The sequence below is a fragment of the Sander vitreus genome, chromosome 4 (assembly GCF_031162955.1).
Source record: "Sander vitreus isolate 19-12246 chromosome 4, sanVit1, whole genome shotgun sequence".
In the NCBI taxonomy this organism is placed as follows: Eukaryota; Metazoa; Chordata; class Actinopteri; order Perciformes; family Percidae; genus Sander; species Sander vitreus.
Genome location: NC_135858.1, coordinates 7,640,259 through 7,663,382, shown reverse-complemented (window position 1 = coordinate 7,663,382; position 23,124 = coordinate 7,640,259). Strand labels below are relative to the sequence as shown.

The window sequence follows — 23,124 nt, the reverse complement described above, 5'->3', positions numbered from 1 at the left end:
GATGATTTCGTGGTATGACTGATCAACTTCAACAATTCCTAACAATTAATTTGCTGTAGCATTTAAAAACATCTGGATAACGTGGTCACTAATACTTTAGATCACATTTTATTAAATACATGACATCATTAAGAAATGCTGGATATCCACTAAAGCTCCAGACATTTTGCTCAGATTATTACCATGTTATATAAGACTGGTGGCGTCAAGTTAGCATTGAGTAAAGTGTCTAATATCAATATTCTATTTTAGCCAGTTATTGACCCGATATCTAATACGACTGTTTGTATCCGCACACATCCACACAGACACACACACCTGCCCTCTCTCCTCCAGCTCAGTGAGCATGACTATGGAGCAGCTTCTCCACTCCCAGATCATCCTCCAGAAGTCCTCTATGGTGTGCTGCAGGGGGCCCTGGCTCGCCATGTAGGAGTCCTTCTGGCGGTAGCCCTGTGACCAGATGCAGGAAATGGCAGGAAGTGAGGTCCACGGGGAAAGGACGGATGAAAGGAGGATACAAAAATAAACAGCAGGAGGGAGAAATGCAGACTTTAAACACCCGATTGATTGCTTGCATTAATGAAATGATCCACTCTTATCCAGTTGCTATCACACTCACATCAATGAAAGAGGCATTGACGTAGTCTGTGTTCTCCTCTCCTCGTTTGACTGGAATGATCACTCTGTTGAACTCATCTGTTAGAAGCAAGGAGAAACATTAACTTTGACTGAGGAAAAGCTTTTAGAGTTGACCAAGGGCTCATACATCTGCAATTTCATTATGTGCATCCTGGTGCTCATCACCGTGTGTAGCCACATTGATACTGTATAAACCCACAGCTGCATCACTCACATGGAATGATCTGCAGGACTCTGTTCTTCTTCATGTTGGCGGGCAGGTTCCCTGTTCTCATCTTGTCATTCTGAATCTTGATGGATGTCAGTTTCTAAAAAGAAGAGATCACAACTTAAGCCTTAGAGCATTTGCAAAATAAATATGTCAGAAGAACTTCGGATACCAATTGTTCTCACCCTAAACAGTTTAGATGCAGAGGTATGATACATGTCTCTTTGGGAGATTATAACACACAAACAGACCTTGAATTCAGCCTCCAGCCCACTGCAGCCAGCTCCAGGTGAGGGGGAGTATAGTTTGGCTAGGTGGGACTCCAGAGAAGTCACCTCCAGCTCTGTGTCTCCGTACAGGTAGTGCTCTAACAACGCCTGGAAGATGAACACATACTGCATCTGTGGGACAGAGAGAAGGTGGTGAAGAGAAATTGGAAGCCAAAAACAAAAAAACACTGCATCATGGGAGAGACTGAATGCATGTGTGTCGACACTGGACTCACATCAGTCTGGACCATCTGACAGCGCTGGGCTCTGATCCTGGTGACAAAGCCAAACACGTCCACCTTCCTTTCAGTGTTCATCATGTCCAACATGGCATCGATCACAATGAAGGTACCTGTCCTCCCCACGCCCGCACTGACAGACAAAATATGACCGGTTGTGAGTTGTATGTGGCATACAAACAAAGACACACAACAAACTAGGCAAAAGTAAGAGTGTAAGCTTCTATCCACTTACCTACAATGGACCACAATGGCCCCGGCATACTGGGGGTTATAATTCTTGACTTTCTTGAGGAACTTGAGCATGCCAATAGGGGTGAAGGGCACCCCGAAGTCTGGCCAGCTGGTGAAGTGGAACTGGGTGACGAGCCTCTGAGGCTTCTTCCCAGACACATCTCCCACCTGAGATACAAATACAACCAGGTCATAGACCAAGCCACGACAAAATGAGTATCTAAACTAAATTTGAATGACATCATATCCAAAGTTTCAAATGGATTTTTAATCTGTAGTGTGTGCCCGATACTTTTTCAAAAGATGATTGTAGATACAAACTACACCAGTGTTTCTTGTGTATGTGTGGAGGATGAGCACAGAATTAAAACATGTATATCCTGGTACCCACACTAACAAGATATTACCTGTTGGATGCAGAACTTGCGGATTGTGTAGTCCACCAGAACCATTGTGTCCTCTACAGACACGCGGATGTTCCCGTATGTCCAACAGCCCTGGTCCGGCCAGTACTGGGCACACTTACACTGAAACACAGAGAGTGATTTAACGTCGAGCACACTCATTAAGCGGTGTGCAATAACAGCCTCAACTTGTTTCAGTTATGGGAGAAAAAGGGTGAGAATAAAACTGAGGTTATCCAAAGGAACAATATTCTAACTATGTTGCATCTATGACAGAAGGGATATAGTAAAAAAAACAGAGAGAGACTAAGGTGAACTCGTGATTAAAAGACTCATCATCGCTCCTGCTCCCTTACCTCTTTTCTCTCCTTCAGATTGGTCACCATGACAATGGTGACTGTGTTCTGCTCCCAGATCATCCGCCAGAAGTCATTTACCGTTTCCTCCTTGGGCCCTGAGAGGCCGAGACAGATACAGAAACTCAAAGGACAAGTAATAAGCTAATATTCAGGTAGTTTGTTTGGTAATTAAACTACAGCATCGTTTTTTGGCTGCCAATGAAGGCACAACCCTTACCTTGAGCTGCAATAAACTTATTTTTCTCTTGGTAACCCTGCAAAATAAAGAAGTCAAGAAGTGATGTTAGGATGTGACACAATATATTTAGAGCAGAATAGTCTTTTTTTGTGGCAAAATGCTGCACTTATACAAACATTTATAAAGGAGGCGTTGACGAAGTCAGAGTCTGGGACTCCCTCCAGAGAAGAGAGATGCACTCTGGAGTGATCATCTGAGAGAAAATGAAGAGGAGGAGGAGCACATGAGTAGGGGTGGGGGAAAACATCTATACAGCATAGTATCGTGATATTTTCCATGGCAATACTGTATCAATACACAGCTGCCAAGTATTGATCTATCATTATATGTGTTGGTCAGTTTGTCTGCTCGACAATTCCATTTTGCAGCAATAAAATTGAAGTGAGATGAACAAATGGAGAGATGTATCTTTTTAGATAAAACAGATGTTGACAAAGTTTTCCTTTGGGGACATAATTTGAAAAAAAATTGAAGTTGGAAAAAAGGTAATACATTGCAATATATCGCAGACTATTAGAATATGTTTAAAATTGCAATAATATTGTATCATGAGGGAAGTATCGTGATCATATCATATTGTGAGGCCTCTGGGGATTCCCATCCCTAACAATGAGAGAGGGAATTTTAATGACACATGGTACACTACAATCTTTCCATTCTGCCCGCTTAAATATAACTCAGTAAATCACTTTGTAAACTGTCTTTGATTGTCAGCCGTTTGATATTAAATATGAGTGTACTGGTAATGTTTCTAAAAGATGGAAATAGCAGATAAGAACTCAGTTACACCGAGTGCTTCTTTATTAATGTCAGACAGTGTCGTGGTTCTGTTGTCGCTCACATGGCAGGATGTTGACATATCTGTTCTTTTCTTTATTCTCTTCTTTGGAAGCAGCGTCGCATGATGCCTGGATGGGGCAGACTGGCAGCGACTAAACACACGGGGAAAAAAAATACATTTAGATAACAGGGAGGTAGAGCAGACAGATGCATTTCAGTTTCAAATCCTGCCGTGTGACCCTGTACATAATTTCCTTCAGGCTTCATCGTTTTGCCACTGTGGGTCTAAAGCCGGTGACACACCAACCGGAGGGCACACCTTCGGCAGAAAAGGCAGTCCGAGTTGGCCAAAAAAAGTGCCACACCGAAGTGATGCCGACTGCCAACGGCAGCTGATTGGACGAACGCGTAACGTGGGTCTGGTTTCTCTGGAAATTCAAAGCCAGACTGTCATGGCGGCTTGTTCAGAATACGATCTCATATTGTACTAAAATAGTTCACCGAAACGTGTTTCTGAAAACATTTTAAGCGAGAAATAGGCTATGCAGTTGCTGAATCTGTCTTCATTTCAGATCGACAAAGGCCAGTTTAAAAGATTTTCGTCAGATTTTGAGAGGCGCTAGTCACGCTCATTCCGCTTGTCATTTCCGGGTTAACACTCCACCAATCAGATTGGTCATGGAGTCCGACTGCCCACCGACGCAACATGACAGCTCCTCAGATAAACACACCGAACAGACTCGAGTCACTGACCTCGCCAGACTGTCCGACGGCCGATTATCGGGTTGGTGTGTCAGCGCCTTTATGCAGATAACCCCAAATGTAATTTTGTGCAAATGTGCTGCTGCATTAGTGATTAGTGACTGATTATATAATATAATCAGGTGAGATCTCACACGTCTAATAACGTCATGGAAGCTAATTATTTCAGCTGTTTATTATTTATATGAGCTAACTATTAGCCAACTATTAGCCTAAACCATTTATGCATTACTTTTAGCTAATTTTTCAAATGTTTTTCTTCTTTTAGCTAACCATTTTAACCATTCATCCATAAGTTTTTTGCCAACTTTTTCAACTCTGCTAGCTTGCTAACTAGTTTCCATGCACTCTCAATTGCAACACGTGGCCTTAAGGAGTTACAACTGTCAGGTTGGTGGGAGGTATGTAGTGTGCAGTCAGCCTACTGTAGCTGGTGGCTTACTGGTTATTGTGACTATAAATGTACTAAAAATCAGCATCACATTCATTTGTAATCTTTTTTTTGGTTATTTTTCTCCTAATACTCCCTAAACACAAATATGTGGATCTATTTTTAAATCAAAACAAGCTTTACATTTTTTCAAATTAGTTGCGCTTGTAATAATAAAAAGATTCCAGGATCTTTCCACGATCAGCCACTGGTGACTGAAATACGCCCTGGGCTACAAGTAACTCTGGTTGGGACTCACTTATTTTGGCTACAGGGATATGGGCAAAAGGTGAATATCAGGATCAGTATGTTATCAGAGGGTGTGTGTGTTTGCGTGTGCCATACATTAAACTCTTCCCTGAAGAGTTTGTTGTCATCGGCCATGCGACGGTTCATTTCTTCCTCGAGTTTGTCGACGGGAAGGGGCGGGTACTTCCTGTTTGTGCTGGGTGAGCGGGCCAATAGCGGGACGCTCTGAAGTTCTGTGCAGACGAGCAGGAAGGGAGGTGGAAAGAGTGAGGAGAGGAGGGAAGGAATGGGAGGGGTGAGACAGGTGGAGACAAAGACATGGGAGAAGAGGGTGAGAAAATGAGTTGGTTTACATCAAGTAACACCGACTTCACCATTCGGTGTCTTCTCTAAAGATGCCCACCAGATGGCGATGTGATTCAACACTGACATATGAGGGAGCTAACTGCAGCCCTGTTGGTTAGGTAATCATGGTGAACAAAAGCTTTCTGCAAAATGTTATCTGTTAGGGAAGCAAGATCAATCAAGTATTATCAGAAACAACTCAGAGTAACAAGTTTGGTCAAGCCGTCTGTACATATTTGCTGATCGAAACCAAAAACAACTAAATTAGTGCTCAGTGCGTATGCGGTCACATTTGGTGACAAATCCAAAGCAGACACAAACTAATGCATGTGTGGGTGTTTTACCTGTATCATCTGATCTACCATTGGTCAGTCTGAAGGAGTTTGAATGGCTTCCCGCCTGCTTGTACTTCTTAAACCTGCCAATCAACACAGATCAAAGTGCATATTAATGCACACAGTCTCTCTCACATGCACACGCACACCCAAAAAATTGCGTTAGTCTCACAGCTGAATGCCAATCAGTCATTGCCATGGTAACAGGAGCACCTTAGGCCTTCACCACAGGTCTCTTGCCAAGTGTGCCGTGTGTAATATCGACTGCACTTCACCAACCTGAGCATGTAGAGGATGATGATGATGAAGATGATTACCAGCAGGGAGGACAGGGCCACCATGACTGCTATGATTGGCATGTCATCAGACTGGTTGTTGTCTACATCAGAGACAGAAAGAAAAGGGAACATACATTGTTTGTACCATGCATTAGATTTTAACAAAACAAAGAAAATCAATGAGGGTGTAAGCTTGGGGTGTTATATGTTAATTGTGGATGTTTAATTAAATCTTACTAATGTCACACATGTTTATCAAGAAATAATACAATATACACAAAACACTGACGAGTGTTTGAAGAGAGTACAGCATATAACCACCCCAAAAACCACAAAAGAACAAGACACAACCTGTTAATTTGTGAGTTTTATAGGTGGCAGAGCGAGGCTAGCAGTCTCTCTCTGTTTTTTTTTTAAAGTCTTCATGCTTTGCTAAGCGGCGACAGCTTTCTATTTAATGTGCAGACATGAGAGTGATATATGCACATTATAGACTAATTCATTAATCTACTTATATTTCATCTACAATTGAATAGATATGTCTAGTGGGTGTTTAGAGTCCCAAAAACACAGTTTTCATTTACAATAAGACAAAACAGATGTTCAGCTTGTTAACATGTTAGAATGTTGGTTAAAATAAAATAAGCTAAGGACATACAGTGACATTTTGCCTCTTTCAACACGGGCCTGTATCTTTCCTTTCCATAATGGTTAACCATGTTAATATTTCATTGGCCGTCCACAGCAACTGGAGCTAACACAAATGGAGATGCAGAGAGGGCGCAACAGGCTGTCCTTTGGAGTGAGGCGATAAATCAAAGTTTAACTAAAAGGTGGACCCTCTGCTTCTATAACTGGTTTTACCCAAGATGACAGCAAACACAAGGTGATGGTATAAAGTAGTTTGCTGTGAATTATATGAATTATTTAGAGTGTAAATATTACATCACATATTTGCATCACATACTTTATGTCATAAACCAAAAACCGTGATGCCACTGGCTGGTGAAAAAGCACTGTGGTCACATAGGCTTAACACTACGAATTGGATATTACATGGACCAAGTTATCCATTCTTTGGGATGCTTCCTGTTGATTACAATAGCTGACCAATTTGTATATGTTTTCATCATGTGCATGAGTTGAAGGCAATCCATTAGTCTTCCTGGCGACCTTTCACTAACACAGTTAGATTTGCCTGAACAACAACAACAACAACAGGAGTTTGCTGTACAAAAAACAGGCTGCTGTTTGTGTGCTGATGACTGGCCTGTAAGACACATGAGGCCCCAACAAAAGAAGAGATTTTTCTAGAAAACTGCAGCGTGGTGATGACAATGCAATGACAAAATCAGCTGTTCCATTGGCCGAGTCAAAATTCAAGAAAGCTCTTAACGTTACAGACAAAATATGCTGCACAGAATGCATCATTTTACTTCATGCTCCATCTGCACTTTTCTGGGGGGAAGCAGTTTGGAACGCCGCCCAGTTATTTTGCATTTTCAGACAAAATTCCCAGGACTTTTCAGTATTCCCCCTCGGACAATGTGTACATTGAACAAAGCAGCAGCACAAAAGGCTGTGGGTATCATGTGGAACTGACACAGCCTTGACAGATCCAATGGCATCTAGAACGGCTCACAGCTCTCCACACAAGGTCCACAGACGGCCAGGGGGAGACAATAGAGCAATCACATAACACCTACGAACCCATGAAGTGATTATGTTATACAATGGACAGACCATATTAGCACTACGGGCACATCTGTTGTGTTTATGTTGACCAGGAGTGAATAATGCTCATCTGAACTTCTACAGCTTCCCCTAAGTTTCAAAATCTTTTTTAACATACTATCTATCTGAATCAATCAGTGACATTCCATAGTGATTTGAGTATTTCTCTATAATCATGTAATATGAGTGATTCATGCAAAAGAAAGGGGTGTGGGTCATGTTACAAGGATTTTATTAGGATGGTCAGTAAACAGACAAAACAGATTGAGCATTTCTTAAGTTTTAAAGTATTGAAATTAAGTGTAATGCTAAAAACTAAACTGACTAAAAAGCAACGTTCCATAAAATTAAGACGATGCATATAAATCCTCCCTCAACACCGGTTATTTTCATATTAAAATAACAGCTTTTGGCAGTGTCTGGGTCGTCTAGTATGGCGGTACTCTGAATCTTGTGGATGACTGATCAAATGCAGGTATGTCACGTCAGGATATTTCCGGCGCTGCTACAATGGAGTCTAAAAGCAGAAAAGTGTCCAACTATCTGAAATATTAAAAGGTCGACTCTTGACCAGAAAGCTCACTTGCTCGCTCTTTCTAGCTGTTGCTACTGCTTTGCCAGCCTGCATGAATAACACACAGCTAGATGGAACAACAACAACAACAAAAACACACCCTGACACTCTTACGTGGTTCTAGAGTATACCATCAATCTGTGAGCTTTATGTATTCTAATGACGCTTTGTTTTTTTTGTTGCATCCAAATTCCCTTAACCTTTTGTGTACTTGTACTTCAGGTAGGCCCTGTTCACACGTAGCAATAAAATGTGTCTTGGATGATCTGATGACAAGTGGCGGCTCTAAATTCATGCTTGAACACACCCAACATGTGTTGAGAATTCAAACCCAATTTAGGAGGAACACATAAGCACGCATAAGGACCGCAGTCATCTTATAGTGTGTGCAAAGTAGGAAAAACCTCCCTGACACAGTTGTATACAGTTGACCTGCCAGTGACAAACAACTTGGATAAGAACAACCACTACAGAACAGTCACCAAGTCTATTTTTTCGGTTTTAGCAACAACTGGAGTTCTTGCCACAGCGAAATTCAAATGTAAGCAACAAAGAAAATCCCACATATGACACAATCCACAAATACCTAGGTACAACACACACATGGTCTGAACAGTGCCTTAGTGGCTTCCCACACTTCTCTGAACAACTGCAGGGAATGTAAGAATGGTAACTTCCTTCATTCAGCTGTACGTTTTATGCACGGACAAAGCGATAGCAAAACCCACGCCATGGCAGGTGGGTGTTTTTCCCTTCAAGATAAAATGAGTCACAGCTTCTCTAATCACAACTCAACATCTCTTTCTGTTGCTTCGTGGCATTTTGGACTATTGAGGCTCCCATTGGTAGCGTAGCTGGCATCTCTGTGTCGTCTATGATTTGTTCCACTATGACTGTAGAAAGTTGCTGCATAATTAAAGTAAGTTTACACACAAGCCCTTGCTCTTTGACTCTGGGGATAGTGCTTCAGGGGGAATGCTCCCCCCCTCAAAAGAAATGAAGAGAGATTATATATTCTCACACTAAATAAAGAAACACACAGTGCCCTGGATATGCACACTCACCAAGTGGGCTGCTGTCTGAGGTGAACCCCATCCCAGGTTCTGTGGTGGTCTCAGTCTCCACAGTGAATACATCCCCATCAACATAATCTGAAGTCAGGGCATCTGTAGGGGAGGCTGTGGTCTTGTTGTCAACCCCGGCCAGGGTGGGAGGAGGGGGAGGCTTGGTGCTTGTTAGTGCCTGGAGGGCATGAGTTGGAGCTGGAGGTGAGGGAGCAGGGACTGGTAACACCCGCCTGGTGGCATTGGGACCCGCCAGTTGTACATCCTCCTCACCAGCTGGGCTTGTGGTTGTGGTTGTTGTTGTTATCGTCGTCACCGGGACGACTGCGGGGGCGAGCGTTGTGGGTGGGCCTGTGGGGGCTTGCGTGCGTGCGACTGTGAAGTTGAGGGAGGGTGCGGCTGGGGGGTCTGTGGGCTTGTCAGTGATATTTGGAGGACCTGGAAAGAAGAAGACAGCAAAGTATAATTTAATTTTTTCACTTTGAGCCTTTTAACCTAAAACCGTGAGTTAATTAAGCGATTTGACATAGGTGGACATGGTTCGTACTTGTGATGGGGACATGATCCTGGGCTGAGGCCCCGAGGGCTAGACCGAGCAGCAGGAGCAGGGGACACACACCCATTCTGCCCTACATGGAGGATGCACAACAAAAGGGGACAAGAGGTTATTAGTCAAAACAACCTCAAACCTCATTCAAATCAATAATAAAAGTTACTAAACCCAATTTTTGTCTTTATTTAGATCAAGAGAGTCGGAATTTATGTGTTGTATAATCCACTATATATTTTTGTAATCTTCTATCCTAATCCCACATGCTCATTTTTGGAAGCTAATGCTCTCACATTTGAAATGAAAATGAAATACTTGCATAATGTTACCATGTGTGTGTGCCAAATGCTGCTTACCTGAAGAAGCGAAGTTGGCATCAATCACTCATTCGCACAGCGTGGTCCTGGAATGCAAACAGAAGACATTATTTTCTTGTGCTTTAACAGTCTAGACGACATATCATTTATTTACTAAATCTTACTCCTTGAAAAAGGGTTTTTTGCAAGATCAGTATAAAAAATGTAGGACAGCATTATTCTGAGACACATTAGGTGCTTTCCCACCGGATAGTACTTGTACTTTTTAGGGGAAAAGTACACTTCTAAGCAGTTCTAAGAACTACTCTCCCCCAAAATCTTTTTTTCCGTTTGCATTTCCACTGGCCAAGTGGCCATAGGGACTGGTAGGAGGGGTAAGGGAGTGACGCAAGCATGGCAACGGTCTTTATAGCATCGTCAATAGACCTTAGCGCCACATACAACAACAAAGCAGCATGGAGGAGGCCGTACATTGCCAGCAGTGCCTGCACCTCTGCATCAGTCCACTTTTCCGAGTTCCGCATTCCGTCCATTCTCGTAGTAATTCACGTAATGTTTTGCTCAACACAGACGGGGCTTTATTATACCCGGAACAGACCCCGCCTCTGCCTGCTGCGCTGTGGACGTGTGTGTGTGTGACTGCGCGTGTGCGTGTGTGTGTGTGTGTGTGTGTGTGTGTGTGTGTGTGAGACGGCCGGCGAGCCGCAGGACAAGCTTGTGGAGTTTAACTCCGAAAAAACAGTTAACCACAGGTTGCTGTTAATCTTATGATGGAGATGTGTTGTGATATTTAAACAAAGAAACCGGCACCGGCGAAATAAAAGCCTCTTATTTACGAGAGCGGTCTGAGAGACCTCCAGCTCACAGCGAGGTGTCTGAGCATGACTGGCTGAGCAACGAGCTAGAAGCCGGGGCAGGCGCTTGCTGGCTGTCGCCTCACTTCATGGAGCTTCTGAACTCCGAAAACTTTGAAGCAAATTGTCAATTCGGCATCAATTTTCACAAGACTGCCTATATTCGAAATCTAACAGTTAATTTCTCGCCTAAAACGTTGTCAGAAGTGAATTTAATGATGAGTAAGATGGTGAAAATTGTTAAAAATGTCCCGTTGTTGGTTGTTGCTCTGTCTGCAAGTTTCCGAGTTGGCAGTGGGCGTGACTTATAAGTTCGACCAATCAAGTACACCTAGGAAAAGGGAAAAGGGAAAAGACCCTGCTCTGAAGTAGGAGCTAAAAAAGTACGCTACTGCGCCCAGAGGAACTTAAAAATCCCCAAATTTTTCCTGTCGGAACACGACGAAAACAGTGTTCTAGGAACGTTTAGTTCTCAGAACTGCAAAAATCCCTCCGGTCGGAAAACCCCCTATAGACAGAAATATTTGGTCTATTCAGAGACACAGGTGTGAAGTTAGCACGTAACTCAAGTTTTTCCCCTATTAGGGCTTGACCATACTTTACATTATTAACTGGCAACTTCCAGTGGAAGCTTACCATGTTGATGTTGATATGCTCCTATCATATTTTCATTCTACAAAATGTGGTGCTTCAAATTATATTAAAATTATAGTTTGATCAGAGAAATTTGAAATGAGTTAAAAACTAACAAAAAAAGACTTATTGTTACATAATTCAACTATATCGCCAGCTCTTCTCTTTTTGCAACAGGGTTTCATCCTAAAAATGTGCTATGTGTGTTACATGTGATATATTCATCACCAGGAGCATGACCAAAACTGAATTAGTGTCACATTTAAATTCCTGCAGTAACAGTGAATCAGCATTTACGACGCTCTTCACCCACAGATATGGGGATGAGCGATTGGAGGCCAGAGGATAGACAAACTTAGAGAAAGCATGACAGCGGCTGGGTGGTCGGCCTGGCTGACTGTCAGTCTTTTGTATACTCCCAGAGGCCAACAAGCTGTTGTCTCCCTGACTGAACTGTTATAATCCTTGGACCTAATCCCATGGTCCTGACCCTGGAATAATCCAGACTAGGTTTGCACGATATTGGAAAAAACTTACATTGCGATATTTTTTTCCCCTTCGATATATTGCAATATGAAAAACATTTCTTTTACAAGAGGACATAAATAGCCCTATTTAGAAATACTAAATCATTCTCAACTACTGGGGTGATTTTTTAGGAGTGCATCTACAAAGAAAATAAAAATGAAAAAGGAAATGTTCTTATGTCAACCAGTCTTTGTTGAACTTTAATACTTTACAAAAACCAAAGCAAGTAAGGCTGTGATGACTCTTCTGAAGAGATTTTGGAGAGAGAAATTAGGAAGAAATACACTGGTTGACTGACATGACACCATATAATATCAATCCAAGCGAAAGTGAATGATATTAATAATGCATGCATGTTGCTTCCTCTAAATTTCAGGTTGTGGTCGACTAGCGCGGCCTGCTTTGGTTGTTGATAAATTGATTAAAATTGATCATGATTGGTGGTTTGCTGTGCATGCAGAGCCTGCATGTCACACTCTTCAACAAACCGTGTATCCAAGAGCACTTAAATCAGTGGAAATGACGTTATATCAGAAACAGACTGCTGTTGTAGATTAGTGTTACGTTTCCAGCGTCGCAGCTCCGAACCATAACGTTAGGGACAGACGCCTTGTTTCTTTAGGCTAACTATGTTAGCTTTAGCCTGGCTGGTAGCAGCTTTCTGCGGTGACAAATGGCCGGGATATGTCGTGATTACGTTGCATTAATCAGGTGATTTAGTTTGTCTTTGCAGCAAACATAAAACACTGACTACTGTAGCTTCACTACATGGAAAAGCATGTGCATCACTGTGTCGGCGGCAGCCGCCGCTTACTGTACTTTTCTACACACGGGAGAGCCTCACTTCCCATTACAACCCCCCACCCCGTCGGACTAACGTTACGTCACATGACCACCTGTCTTAAAAGGGGAAGGGTCGGCCGGTAACAATCATGGAAAAGGAGAACGGTGAAAGTTTACTTTTTTTTTTCTTTTTTTTTTTAAATCAAGCAGCAAAGAAGTTGTAGCGTCAACATCGCAACGTCCTGCGATGTGACTATCGCGCATGCGCACATCGCGATGTAGACGATGAAACAAAATATCGTGCAGCCCTAATCTAGACCGTCTGCCACGGTTTACAGAGATACTTCAGCACTGCACCGAGCCAAACGCTGCAGTGCTACCACACACAAACTGATACTTTACATCTGGGATTATTGCATCAGTGGGCAGAGGATAAATTGGTCGCTAAAAGCTCTAATAGTGCCAGTTGCCAATCTCCTGGTGTTTCCAACTAAACTCATTCATTTGCAGTACTTACACTCTGGTTTTAGCAGAGCGCTGTTTGGCTCTGGCTGCAGCCTGAAGTTATGTTGTCAATGAGAATGCTATTAACCTACAAATCTAATTGTTGCCATCACTCTCTCTCTGTCACCCATCCATGCATCCGTTTAGCCAGCAAATATCTGCTTTCAAAAAAACAATGCATGCCTTGAGAAAAAAGAACAATGGATACATCTAGGAAGTAATTTGACAGATTTTAGTATGATTATCAAAATGCTACAACTGCCATTTTGGTATACACACTACAGGGATTTTGGAAATATTTCTTTTGGCACACTATTTAAAGAGAAATGAGAGCAGGATGTGCTTCTATTCTCTATATCGACACGTTTCTAAATTTGACAGGAGGGTCTTGAATCACAACTGTCTCTCTGTACCTTACTGACTGAATTAGATTGCCATTAGGGCTGCAACTAATTATTTTCATTATCTATCTGCAGATTATTTTGTCAATGAACTGCTGAATCGCTAATGTCTATAAAATGTCAGAAAATGGTTTTTATTTACATGTGAGAAGCTGTAAATAGAGAACTTTGGCTTTTTTTTAAAGAAAATTAAGAAAAAAATGAATACCAAAATTGTTGCCTATTACTTTTCTGTCAACAAAACTAATTGATTAATCAAATAATTGTTTCAACTCTATTATGTCTTAACCACCTCAAAGACAGAAAAACAGCCTTTACATACCCTTGGCATTTTTCACAGTTATTGAGATGCAGGTACATGCTGGCCAAATAGTATTTTAAATTCATATAATATATATTTAAATTCTGCCAGTGAGTGACAGGTGTGGACCAAAAAAAAAGCACAAAGTACTATAGTTGCAGTAGTAGTGTCTTTCTACACTGGTAGTTTGTCCAGACTTCTGTTAAAGCGTAACTCTCGCCAACATGCAACCTAGGGTCTTTTTGTGAATGTACCCAAGTCAAACTTTCGTTTGCATATTTAGGAAGGAAGCGCCACTTTTAAGATGTACCGTATTCTCGTTTTTTGGTCAAATGGCCTTTTGAATGGGAGTGCTAGGGGCACTTTTATGCTAGCCTCAAAATAGCTATTTCTAAAACACTAAGAAGGCTCGACACAACATGAAACTTTGCTCCAAGTATCACCAGGGTCTCTACACCTTAACTACACCGGTGCACAAGGGAAATACTAAATCTGTTTTGATATCGACTCGTTTTGACTGCCGAGGTGGTAGCGGCCGGAAACAACAAGAGCTACGGTGAGTTGTTCAAAACCTTTTTTTTTTTTAAGTAAACTGTGTACACAAACAATGTTGTCAATGCTTTTGTTAAGGTGTAGAGACCCTGGTCCTACTTTGAGCAAAGTTTCATGTTGTGTCGAGCCTTCTTAGCGTTTTAGAAATAGCTATTTTGAGGCTAGCATGAAAGTGCCCCTAGCACTCCCATTCAAAAGGCCATTTGACCGAAAAACGAGAATACGGTACATCTTAAAAAAGGCGCTTCCGACCTAAATATGCTTTTAAAAACGAAAGTTTGACTCGGGTACATTCATAAAAAAAGACCCTAGGTTGCATTTTGGTGAGAGTTACGCTTTAAGTCATGAATCAAAAGCGCATGTTGCTTCCTTTCTTTTCAGTCATGTCATATAATACAGACAAAAGACAATCCCTGTTTTGCGTGAATTAACATTATAAAAAAGGCATCTGGCATTTGTATTAGGCTAAATTCGTGAGAGACTGAGGTATGTTCACCAACAAGCTTTTCTTAGGGTAAACTTGTCTTAATGAAGCATGACTCATTGTTTTCTGCGTGCCATCCTGGGAGGCTGGATGATGTGTCAATGTGTAGGTGTAAGTGATTTAAGCCGGTCCTGTTTCTAACCTCCACTTCACAAATGCTGCAAGAGAGCCCAAGAGGTTTTTATTTAGAGACTGTAGACCTGGGAGTACAACTCCCTAGAAATGCATTTTAAAGTGTTTGGGCCTCCTGAGAAGCAGAAGTCTTCCAGTGTGTGTGTGTGTGTGTGTGTGTGTGTGTGTGTGTGTGTGTGTGTGTGTGTGAAAATGCATGCATTATATTTTTTTAACAGACTTGTGTGTTGGCAGAGGACATAATTAATTTAAGAGGTACTGGGCAAGTGCTTCTATTTGTGCCACTTTTAGGTTTTGTGCCGTCAGTGCTCTCTATTAAAAAGATACTATGGACGATGGGTTGGTGTAAGTCACACTCAAATCATGAAGGATGCAGCAGACATAGCTAAGAAACTTTTTCCAATAATTTGTTTGCATGTGTAATTACATTAACTTACGGGACAATATCATTTAAGTAAAACCCTCTTCTTTATAAGGCTCTAATAATGTTCCTTCAATGGCTAATACACAATGGCTAAAGCAGCCTTCTTTTAAAACGAAACACACTTTTATTGATTTGATCTTAAGTTTCATAAACAGATTTAATTGATAAAGCCCTTTAAATCTTTAGTCTGCTTTCTTTTAATCCAGCCTCTCATTGGTGTAATGATACCAGTGTAAAAAAAGAAATGTAAAAAAAAACCAACAGCTTTATCACACTATTCCCTGCAGAGGAAAAATGTACCGGTAAATGCCCATCTATTAGTGAATGAATGTATCCAAAAAAGGTGGTCATGCCGTGCTCACGCTCTTCTGACTTTGGGCATGTGTTGTGCAACCATGTGAATATTTCTCAGACAAGGAAGAGCGCATAGATCAAGCCATTGGGATACGCTGCAAACTGCCACAGCTTTCTTAAGACTATGACGAGCAAGAATCAATAGTTTGAGTGGAGGGAATAAGAAAAACACAACACAAAAATGTCTTTCTTCATTTTTGATGGAAATCAAACTTGACTATGGTTTCTTCCTTTTCCATCATCTCCTTTTTCCCCCCTTAGTTTTATTATACACTAAGCTTACCTGCAGTATCAGAAGAATCTACTGTACTAGCTTGAATTACACAGGGATGCTAAATCTTAATACCAGTTGAGTAACTACCAAAATCTGCCCATACCATTTTGAGCATCAAAACATTTTCTAACTTTTCTAACTTTGGAGTGTATTTTATCCAGACAAAAGATCTTTATTTAATACTGATGCATTCAGTAGATTGGCATATTTCTTTAATCGAAGAAAGCTGTGTTTATTATTAAAGTTTTTAGGGATGCACCCATACAGATATTCGCCATGTTGACAGGCAAATAAGATGAAATTACAACTAAGCACATACTACAAGTTCAACTCATTGATGGGAAAATCTGGCTTCACATACCATTTCCCATTTGGATTTTTTTTTTTTTATATTGAGATTATTTAATAAATATGCCAATTTGGAAAACCCTTACCGGTATTTGAATGTTATTAGTTTCATAGTGTATATGTCTATTATAGTGACTTTAATTAAGATCAGACCACATTTTATGGCTAAATTATGCATAAATGTCAGTAACTTTATTTTTCTTGGCACTATATTGAACTTTAAAATCTTTATTATGTAGTGTGCCAAAGTCACTACCGTTGAGCAGAACTTGATGCTCAATGTGAATGCAAGCAGTGAGCCCAACCAACTACTAAGTTGCTTCTCTGCCTTGCGGCCAACTGCAGGCCTCATGGCAGTGCAATCACACAGTTGTGAAAGAGCTGGGCTGTTCCCATGCCATGTCATTCACTCAGTGAAAGGAACACTTATAGGTAGAATATAAAGGAAGTCCAATTATATCTCCATGACAACCAAAGGCCAAGACGTAAGATCAATTCAAGGTAGTCACTTATTATGGAGAGTTCCCACTCAAGTCTGTGGATTTAACTAATGCTTTTGTATTTACCCACGGCCCTAGGTGAAGTAATAAGTATCTTTCCCAACTGCACGGACATGAATTAATGAATACCTCAAGATGAAGATAGATTTTACAAAAGGGATCTCTCTGGGGAAGAAAACACTCTATCCTGAGTATAGACTCCTGAATAGTTCCAGCTGTTTCCTCAGTTTATCAAGTGTCGTTTGATCTTGATTTCGCAGAATCCCAATGTGGCCAAACGGATACAACTACTAACTCTGCACATCTATGTTTGGATTTATTCATTAAAAAAAAAAAAATCAACAAATCGTATTAATAATTCAAAGAGGATACCCCCTAGGCAAATTGGTGAGCTGGAAAACCAACAGACACAAACCCCACAAGCCTTGCTGACTTGACACCAGCAGTGGTGGCCAAGAGGACTTCACCATTCATGCAGAGAAATATTTCCCTCTGGCTTTCTACAAGGAATCCTGCTCCTCTAGCGGCTGCAGCACTAGATAATGCTTGTCTGTCTGTCTCCATTCATGGCATATTAATACTGTTTCTATGTCTTGAGGGGTGGGGGACTGGGGCAACAGGAATACTGTGAATGCTTCTCTTCACGGGAGACTGAAGTAGGCCTAACCCAGGGCCGCTAGGACTGTTGCTCTGAAACAGACCACAGATTATATGTCCCCAGTGCCACATACAACAGCCACAATCCACTGGACTTCCCTTTCTGAGGGATAGTACTCCCTGCTGGTGTGGTTTGTGTTCCTGTTGGCTTCATTCATGTGCTGGTAAGTTGATGAAAAGACGAAGAGAAGCCAGGGATTACTATTCTGGTTAATCACACAGGCAAGAGTGACCGCTGTGTCTGTTATTAAGCCTGTAATGATGATTTGGTTCCATCAGGCTGCAAGGATCAAGAAAACTCACTTGTTTCAATGAGTGAAAGTGGTGAGTCTGAACTTTTGCTCTGTGTCTGCTTCGTTGTGGGGTTTCTCACAGAGCATGCCAGGGGCCTCTCAAGCTTTCCCACATTGAACACAGAGGATGTAGAGGCGCAAAGCATGGCTTCCCCACAGAAGCCACTGTGACCTCGAAGCGTGGTGTGGGGCCAAACAGCCAGCTTAGGGCCACAACGAAACCTCATTCACTATCCCCATACATACCAAGACGGATTTCTACATCTAGCATGCAGCTATGGCAAAGTGCCAAAATCTTTCAAGCCCTGAAAGTTGGCATCAAATGCCTGGTTGAATCAGGGTCTTGTCCACTAATTCTTTGATAAAATACCTTTCTAATTTCACAAATGTAGTCCTGTAGAGTTGATGGTGTTATGACCACATGTAAGAAGTTTGATGTCTTTCGTTATATTTCGTTATCGTTCGTGTGTGTATATATATATATATATATATATATATATATCTATCTATCTCTCTCTCTCTCTTTTTAAGAATTAAAAAAAAGTCATTTTGGTATTAGTACCAACACTCAGGTACCATATTTGCACTAATATCCAGTGGAAGAATTTTTTATTCTTTCCTCGAGTAATACTAGCAATACTACACTGTAGATATACTCTTACAAGTAAAAGTTCTGGTTTGAAAATTACTTAAGTAAAAGGTACAGAGGTATTATGAGCAAAATGTACTGCAAGTATAAAAAGTAAACACACTAAATATAGGATAAATTAACCCTGTGAGTGTTTCCTACTATATATTATATTAGTGTATTATTATAACTGTTTTATATACTGTTGGGTAGTTCAACTTATAACAATGCCTCATATGATACGCTCTAAAGATGTGCTTATATAAACCCTTAATTTGTGAAATAAGTAGTACATGTTCTTTGATACATTCCACCACTGGTAATATCAAAATGTTTGAAATGATATCCAGCTCTATGTGCAGCAGGAAAACAGACTAGGTACAGCCTAATTTCCCTACCACACTTTCTATCTTTGCTTTGGTCATTGAGGTTCTGTAACAATGGGAAACCAAAGTCAAGATTCTCGTATCTGAAGTGATCATCCTGCTGCACTCGTTCCCTCCTCTTCCTCTGAAAGATAAGAAGTCCATCCAAGATGAAGAGACAATCATCTGAGATTTAACTTCACAGCAGTGTCATGACAGTGCTTCTCCAAAATCCCTTTTCCTAAACGCCTATCTTTATTAAGTGGCGCATTCATAGACTATGCACGCTTGCTAGCATGTTCTTTGAACATTTTTTCACAGCAGGGCAAAAAGGTCGGTCGGCTCGAAGGCTGATGCCAAAGGCAAATCTAAATATTTATAACTACGGCTCTCAACTGGTTTTGAATCCGACCTAAATTTGACCTCGACAATGAAGGCATTGTTTAAGAAAAACAAAGCAAAAACGGACTGAAAGACAATAATATGATGTGATTGAATGTGTCATTTTGCTCATAATTTCGGTTTTTTTCCTTAACAAAATGAGAAAATCTGGATTTTAAGTGTTGAGTGTTAATATACTGTTTTGGCCAAACTCACTTCCCCTTTGTCCACAACTCCAATATTTAGTGCCATTATCCCACCTTATGGTGACAAAAAAACAGTGCCTAAAATAAACTCTGATGAAGGAATAAGTAAGTAGCACCCTAGATTTTCACCGACCTGTATCACACGTGAGCATACAAGATCACAAGACACTTCTCACACATCTAAAATCCTTCTTGAATACAAAGTCCCACCTAGTCTTTGAAGTCCACTGAAAAGACAAACAATTATGAATATCCATCACAGCTGTGGTGAACAAGAACCATCAATCATCCCACATCAGGAGGATCTAAAACAAAGATTTACACAATAATTTACATAAATACTACTCTGCATCTACAGAGGGACAGAACAAAGTTGAATGACTCTGGATGAAGTCTTCCCAGTCAGACAGACATTTGATTTATGAATGGTTAGTTATCAACCAGTTTAATTTTCTGTATTGTGAAACAAATGCCATTGAGGCGAATGACATGTGGCTGAAATCAGGCTCCATAATGCTTCATAATCCTCTAAATGCAGTTGTGTTTATCCTGTTCAAGGCAGAATTACAGTGCTCTTCTACAGTAAAATATGTAGGCCTGGCCCACAGGTGGAAACAAAAATATATCTCCTGCCCCACCCAAAGAGCCAACTCATAATATTGTGTCATCACCCTAAAACTGTGAAATTTCACAACATGGAGGGGGATTTCTAAGATCCCACAAATTGAAACTTCACGCAAAGTTCCACAAGGCGATTTCAAGCTATACTTCATTCTTATTTTTAGAAACTAGGCCAATCATGAAAGGTGTGGTGTGAGGATCACTCAAGCTCCTCTGCTAAAAACCCTTTCAGGTTCCAAGACGGAAACAACTCCTTTTTCTTGAAATAGGTTGGAGAAGATATGGACAGAGCAAGCAAGATGATAACAGCTCTGGCTTTTTTTCTTACACAGTCGGGCTTTCCTAAGATGGGGTTGCAATACAACCACAGCATTTTGGGAAACGTGTCCAGGCCTGACAAACAGAGGTCAAGGTAGGCACATACGTTTGCAGGAGATGCAGCTTGAGTTTTGCACTTGGATGACCCTAACATGACATGGTGACCTGGGTTAAGTGGAAAGCTTGTTGTTGAAAGTCACAGAGATTGTGGTATGGTGGATGTGTGCTGCAGTTCAGTAAATCGGTCCAGACGTGATGAGTCAAGGTCCAGGCAGACATTGCAAAGGCTTTGTCATATATGTCAAGCCATGCTCTGCCATGCCTCCTAAGCCTGGATGATGCTTCTCTCTGCTCCGACTTTTAGGCATTCAAACACTTTTACCTGGTTGTATTCATTCCTATTCTTTAGCGAATAGTCACCATTTCCAATGACAAAGTCATTTAAGGAATACTCATGTTAATAATAATGTTCTAATGAGATAACAAATCATAACCTACAGTCCACCCTAACCCCATAAACAGCCCTTAACACCCACAATATTGAAATTGTATGCTCAGTTACACCCAACATTTAGAAAGAGAGGAGACAATTAATCATTACAAAACTTTGGGAGAGGTTGTAAAGGGGAATGCATACTTTAGAGACTCCATGTCCAGAGTGCAGAAGAAGAAACACAGAGCAGCCTTCGTTGTGAACTGACACAGGCATAGGCCTACATGTTAATGTTAGGGCGACCTAATTCCTGTTGTGGGTCGGGTGAAGCCCCCCCCCCCCCTCGGAACGTGTAATAACAAAGCGTTGATCAATAAAGTGTACTTTCCAGTGAGGCAGGACCGACCCTGGACCTCCTCTTTCTTTCTTACAACCTCTGACTTCTAAAATGTTGTCTCACTCATCGTCAAGCCCCCTTTTCTCGAGAGCCCCCTTCGCCAAAAATTCCCTCCCTGCCTCCGAGCTACTTCTGAAACGTCCAAGCGTTACAAAGAGGTGTGCAACTATTAAACACAGCCCTACTCTTTGCATAAGCCAACATAAACTCCGCTGTGATACAGGTAGGCCTATCATGTATCCTGTTAAGGCTGCATGTGGGGGGACAAAGTGTTTGTTTGTGGGTGACATAATGTTACAGCGAGAGGAAACATGCTGGTACAGCGACATTGTAACAAGTGTGATTCGGGCTTTGCGCAACAAAACAAGAAAACTCACCACAACTCCTGTAGCGCCCAGAGGAAACCCGAAAGGGGGAAATTAAGGCCAAGTAGGAATTTATCCTCTCTTTTCTCTTCCACGTTTTTCAACCCCGGCCCCTGTCTCCACACCCCAGGAACCGAGAGTGTGAGCGGGGTGGGGGGACCTGGGTGATAGCAGAGGAGGGTAGCACGGTCTGGGACACACAGCCAACACTTCGCAGTCAGTTTATCTGCTAAATCCAGGGAAGGACGGCATCCCCCCCAAAAATCCTTGATTCGCCCTAACTTATCTTCCCTTTAGAATGTACTTTCTTGGCCTTCCTGGATGTGAAATCCCACGGTTTATCCGTTGTATCCGGGCGCGTCGGCCGACTATTCTAGTCCGCCATGTTGTGTGTCTGACTGTCTGCATAGGAAGAATGGGAAGCGAACAGCAAATTCCCAGGCCAGGCCCCGTCTCTTCTCCACTCTGTTCCTCCATAGCCCGCAGCGACACCTGCTGGCAGAGCTGGAGCTTACACGGTTCAGACTGTGCCATACAGTCACTGCAACGAGCTGGGTCAGTGCTTCCCACAGCGAGGGCCGGCGGGGAACTCCAAGAGGTCCGTGAAGGGCCACTGACTCAGTTTGCTTCAGTCAACCCATCAACTAATAAAGAACTCGCAGATGAGCTGACGTTGTTTTGTCTGCTTTTTGTAGGCATATAGGCCTATGCTTGTTTGTTTCTTTTAATCTCTAGGCCATAGGCTACTTAATCATCAACCTATCCAGGCTGTGCAAATGAAAAATAGCTTTTTCGCTGAATCTGATACATTTAGGCTACATTTGTATTGATGTTAATATGTGTTCTCCTTGATAAAAAAATAAAAATAAAAAATAAAATAAATGTGACATTAAATGTTTTGAAGGTGGTTTGTGGTCCACAAGAACTGTGTTCATAAATAAAGCGATTGTGAGAGTTTATTGCAAACAGATCATAACACTGACCAAAAAATAAAAACTTGAATAAATCAATAAGACACAATGAATCAATAAATAATATATTAGTTTAATAATTAAAAGTGTAAAAAGAAATATTAAGCTTTACACTTGCATTTTTAAAGCAAGTGATTGGAGTTTGAAGGAAAAGTATTAAACCTTTATTGTATCTTTTTTTACACTTTTTAATTATGTAACTAACAATATTTTTTTATGATGTTATGCCGTTATATTTTTGACTTGTCTGATCAAATTTGAATACATTTTTTCAGTGTTGAGGCTCTATACCATACAGGAAACAGCCTATTGCCTTAAAAGTCAATATAAATAGCTCAATGTGTTATGGTGATGATTTTAATGGTAACATTTTACTACCATCTATGTCAGAAATTGTTAATCAGTG

General features: G+C 41.2%; 1 protein-coding gene across 1 annotated transcript in view; it reads right to left on the bottom strand.

Annotated features, from left to right (window-relative positions):
• The window catches only part of ptpra (protein tyrosine phosphatase receptor type A), a 29,643-nt gene extending 7,470 nt beyond the window's left edge, over positions 1-22,173 (bottom strand). Inside the window, exons 1-18 of the mRNA XM_078247956.1 lie at positions 21,760-22,173; positions 10,051-10,097; positions 9,692-9,773; positions 9,145-9,582; positions 5,774-5,873; positions 5,504-5,577; positions 4,911-5,047; positions 3,435-3,525; positions 2,710-2,786; positions 2,573-2,609; positions 2,353-2,450; positions 2,000-2,119; positions 1,594-1,760; positions 1,356-1,491; positions 1,102-1,251; positions 857-950; positions 623-699; positions 319-453 (exon numbers count right to left, since the gene is read on the bottom strand). Of these exons, the coding sequence (XP_078104082.1) occupies positions 319-453; positions 623-699; positions 857-950; positions 1,102-1,251; positions 1,356-1,491; positions 1,594-1,760; positions 2,000-2,119; positions 2,353-2,450; positions 2,573-2,609; positions 2,710-2,786; positions 3,435-3,525; positions 4,911-5,047; positions 5,504-5,577; positions 5,774-5,873; positions 9,145-9,582; positions 9,692-9,773; positions 10,051-10,071 (2,034 nt within the window). The 5' untranslated portion in view covers positions 10,072-10,097; positions 21,760-22,173. The remainder of the gene's footprint in view (positions 1-318; positions 454-622; positions 700-856; positions 951-1,101; positions 1,252-1,355; positions 1,492-1,593; positions 1,761-1,999; positions 2,120-2,352; positions 2,451-2,572; positions 2,610-2,709; positions 2,787-3,434; positions 3,526-4,910; positions 5,048-5,503; positions 5,578-5,773; positions 5,874-9,144; positions 9,583-9,691; positions 9,774-10,050; positions 10,098-21,759) is intronic.
• Positions 22,174-23,124: the final 951 nt, after the last annotated feature.